General features: G+C 42.8%; 1 protein-coding gene across 1 annotated transcript; it reads left to right on the top strand.

Moving 5' to 3' along the window:
• Positions 1 to 474: 474 nt before the first annotated feature.
• On the top strand, positions 475 to 4,357 carry slc49a3 (solute carrier family 49 member 3; the record flags this gene model as incomplete). The annotated part of the gene is given in 8 exon segments (XM_014027326.1): positions 475 to 691; positions 773 to 849; positions 913 to 1,050; positions 1,122 to 1,238; positions 2,466 to 2,618; positions 2,690 to 2,847; positions 2,931 to 3,034; positions 4,046 to 4,357. Coding segments are annotated over 8 exon segments (1,143 nt in total), but the record flags the coding sequence as incomplete, so codon positions are not given.
• Positions 4,358 to 4,616: the final 259 nt, after the last annotated feature.

Below are 4,616 nucleotides of genomic sequence, written 5' to 3'. Positions count from 1 at the left end.
CATATATATCCTGTATACAGACACAGACACACAATGCAAATTTAATATACAAAAATTCTGTGCGTCTCCTAGGGGCTAAGCCCCCCTTGTCCTCAAAACCTAGCGACACCCCTGGCATCAACTCTGTTACATACAGAAGGGAAACTTCACCAAAGTGAAACATAAATCTGTGGATCTGTGTTTGATTACTCTGCCTGGCTTTCTCAAGGACCAGGATGTGACACAAAAATCTGAATTATGGAACTGAAAGTGAAAGTAGTCAAACTGAATTTTTAATAAACCAAAACACAGTTTCAAAGCAAATTAACTCAAATTCAAAACTTTTAATTCAGTTTCAATTTAGTGAAATTTATTTTCAAACCAATGCATTCAATTTCACATTATGAATATTCAGATTCAACCTGAACAATTTAAATTCAGTTCCTGCTGGCACAAGATTTATCCCGCAGTAACTTCCTGTTTCCTCTTCGACAGCTGGTGCTGGGGGCGTGGCTGAACATGCTCGGAGCGCTGCTGCGTTTCATCGCCACGCTGGATTTGCCCGACTCTGACCTCGTCTTCCCGCTGGTGATGCTGGGTCAGACTCTCGGCGCCCTCGCTCAGCCGCTCGTCATCTTCGCGCCCACCAAGCTGGCGGCGYTGTGGTTCCCCGACCATCAGCGGGCGACGGCGAACATGTTGGCCTCCATGTGTGGGTGGAGCTTGGACTATTTAACTGCTTAGATTAAAACTAAAAACAGGAAGTAAAAATGTTGTGATTATTTTTTACCAGCCAACCCCGTGGGCGTCCTCCTCGCCAACCTCATCTCGCCTGCAGTCGCCAAAACKTCGACCCAGATCCCCGCCCTGGTGAGTTCAGGTCACCAGAACAAAACCCAACCGTGGCACGTCTTCATCACTCTCCTCTTTTAGATGCAAGCCTACGCCGTCCCGTCGTTCTTCATCTGCTTCATCGCCTCTCTGGGGGTGCTGAGCAGCAGACCCCCAACCCCTCCGTCTGCCAGCGCCGAAACCTCCGGGTCAGAACCGTTCGTTCAGGGAATCAAGCTGGTAAAAACTAACCTGTCACTCATCGCGTTCCCTCGTTACGATCAGCGGTTTAACCTCTGCTTCGCCTGCAGCTCCTGAGGAACAGAGCCTACCTGGTCCTGCTGCTGTGCTTCGGCTCGGGCATCGCCGTCTTCACCTGCTTCACCTCGCTGCTGCAGCAGATCCTGTGTGTGCAGGGATACTCCACCGTGAGTCCACCTGGTCCACTCTGACCCGACCCGTGTGGAGGAGCAGAACCGCTGTCAGATTCAGTAAAATCTGCTTCAGCTTTAACGTTTGTTTGAGAAGCTCCTGTGGCTAAAGAAAAGACGTTTCATGCTAAAGTGCTACGTGATCAACAACAGCTGAAAGACCAAGAAGCTGAAACTGAGTTCAAACAAAAAACAAAATGCTAGCTACAAGCTATAAGGAGCAGAATGCTAGCTACAAGCTATAAGGAGCAGAATGCTAGCTACAAGCTATAAGGAGCAGAATGCTAGCTACAAGCTATAAGGAGCAGAATGCTAGCTACAAGCTATAAGGAGCAGAGTGTTAGATACAAGCTATAAGGAACAGAATGCTAGCTTCAAGCTATAAGGAGCAGAATGCTAGCTGAAAGCTATAAGGAGTAGAATGCTAGCTAAAAGCTATAAGGAGCAGAGTGCTAGCCAAAATCTACCAGGAGCAGAATGCTAGCTACAAGCTATAAGGAGCAGAGTGTTAGCTACAAGCTATAAGGAACAGAATGCTAGCTTCAAGCTATAAGGAGCAGAATGCTAGCTGAAAGCTATAAGGAGTAGAATGCTAGCTAAAACCTATAAGGAGCAGAGTGCTAGCCAAAATCTACAAGGAGCAGAATGCTAGCTAAAAGCNAAGCTATAAGGAGCAGAGTGTTAGCTACAAGCTATAAGGAACAGAATGCTAGCTAAAAGCTATAAGAAGCAGAATACTAGCTAAAAGCAACGAGGAGAAAGCCAGTTAGCTAAAATAGCAAAATGGTTAGCTGAAAGTTGTAAAAAGTTAGCTAACAACTATTTTATTTATTTACCTTTATTTAACTAAATGTGGAAAAAGACAAGCTAAAAGTTAGGATAGCAAAAGACTAGCTAAAAAGGCTAAAACTATCATCAGAAGAGAAAAACAGAGCCAGCAGCTAAAGCAGGTTTTAAAGAGAACAAACTTTCTGAAGGTTCTAAAAAGAGATCTGTGTTTTTCTAAAAGGGAAATATTTGTAAATAAAGTTTAATATTTGTAAAAGTTATAAAAAGTTAAAGTCAGAGAACTCGTCTCATGACTGAGCTAAAGATTTGACGTTTAAAGGAGCACAAAGTCTGCAGAAGTAGCTGGATTACAGAAACAGTGTGATGCTGACTCAGCACTTTACACAACAACTCATTGTTTCCTTTTTTTTCACGCATTAACTCTGACCTCTGCAGGAATTCGCCGGCTTCTGCGGCGCTCTCTTCATCGGCGTTGGCGTTGTCGGCGCCGTGCCGTTCGGCCTCTACGTGGACAAAACCAGGAAGTTCATGGAAGTGGCAAAGATCAACATGAGCGTCACGRCTCTGGCGTGCATCTCCTTCTCGGTGGTGAGGAAACTAAAGCTCGCCGTCAATCCGCCGCTGATGATTGGTTGTAATTCACCTGCCGTTTCTCTCAGGTGTGTCTGATGCCGCAGCAGAAAGTCGCCGTCGCGGTCGTCTGCTGTCTGTTCGGAGGTTTTGGTTTCTCCGTCTACCCGGTGGTCATGGAGCTGTCGGTGGAGTGCTCGTACCCGGTGGGAGAGGCCACGTCGGCCGGACTCGTCTTCGTGTCGGGGTGAGCGAGCGCCGCGGCGCGTGGCGTTACGTTTGTCCTGAAAGCTTCTGAAGCAAACAGCTGTTTGTGTTTCCCTCTCTCAGGCAGGTGCAGTCRTTGGTTTACATCCTGGTACTTCAGGCTTTAACCACTCCGCTCGCCGGCTCTCCTCTGAACACCTGCGGAGACGCCGCCTTCAGCTGGAAAGGTGAGTCTCTGAGGAGGTAAATTCTCCATCAGATTACAGGTTTTTCAGATTATTCAGCTTAAAGTAAGAAACCTTTGTTAAATCAGCTTCTGATCACAGCTTCATAATGGAGTTTTTTTTAATACTTGTTGTTTTTTTACTCTTAAAATGATCAAAAGTCTTTTTTATTTTTATTTTTTTACAAATCATCCAAACTTTGAAACATTATCAACATGTCTAAAAAGATGCTTTTTAATTTTCTTCAGAAATATCCAAACTAAATATAAGAATGTCTGTATGGAGCTAAATTGGAGCCATAAAGTTTTTAAAAGCAAAAAATTAATGATAAACAACTTATTAAAATAAGTCTAAACTACATGTATGGTGTGCTGTTGCATCATACAATTAAGTTATATGGCATGCTGTTGTATCATATAATTTAAGAAGTTTGGCAATCTGTTGTATCGTATAATCCAAATATATGGCAGGTCATTGTATTACACAATTATTGGCATATAACAAGCCATTGTATAATATAATCCAAAGATATGGCAAGCCGTTGTGTCATATTTAAAAAAAAAAAAGTCAGGCGGTTATATCATAAATAACACACATGGCAGGCAGGTCATAGTATTATATAATTAATGCAGTATGGCAGGCTGTTGTATCATATAATYAAATCAGTATGGCAGGCCATTCAATCAAATAATAAAAAAATGTACAATTGTCTTTGTTTCAAATAAATTCTTTTTTAGTTGCAAAATTTTTCTTTTACTACCAAAAATAATTTTTGAAYAAACTTTATGGGCTCAATTTAGCTCCATACATCTGTACATTTTTCTCTATTTTCTCAAAATATTTTTATATTATAGTTATTTGTAATATTTCATCATAAATATGCTGTACAACCATAGACTTAAATAGTCTTAGACCAGAACCTTGTCTCTGACAGAGTCTGGTCCTCAACTTAAATTAAAAAAGGTTAAAAGTTAACGAGCTGCCTTTAGATCAGACCTGTTCTCTGGTCCTCAGTGCCGATGATGGTGATGGCAGGACTGAGCTGCTTCTTCACCTGCGTCTTCGTCATCTTCTTCAACACTCGCTACAGACGCCTGGAGGCCGAGGAGCGAGCCACGTACCAGACCAACGGGACCGGTGGGACCTACGGGTCGAACGGGACCAGCAGCTCCAGTTCCACTGAGAAAACCTGACATCAGTAAGTTAGGGACTCCTCACAGATGAACTGATTTTAGACAAAACTCTTTTATAATAATGCTGTGAAAACTATCTAAAAACTGCACTTATTTTAATATTTATAGTCATCTCAGGTTTTTTAAAACTTTATTGAAACTTTGTTAAAAACAAAAATACTRCACTCACAGGTTTCTGTTACTGAAGGATAATTTTACCTTTGTGTTTTTAACAAAATGTAAGTATTCAGGAAGTAATGGATTTACAGATACAGCAGCTTTAGTCAGCCCGATTCAAGATGGCCGCCACAGACAAAGGTTCGATTATGGCTGTGTCCAAAACGGCAGGACGGGTCCTCCGAAGGCCGAATTTGTCGGCCGCATACGTCACAGCGCCGCGACGAAGGCCGTCC

This window comes from Austrofundulus limnaeus, unplaced genomic scaffold (assembly GCF_001266775.1).
Source record: "Austrofundulus limnaeus strain Quisiro unplaced genomic scaffold, Austrofundulus_limnaeus-1.0 Scaffold635, whole genome shotgun sequence".
Classification (NCBI taxonomy): domain Eukaryota; kingdom Metazoa; phylum Chordata; class Actinopteri; order Cyprinodontiformes; family Rivulidae; genus Austrofundulus; species Austrofundulus limnaeus.
This window is presented reverse-complemented; position numbering and strand designations above follow the sequence as displayed.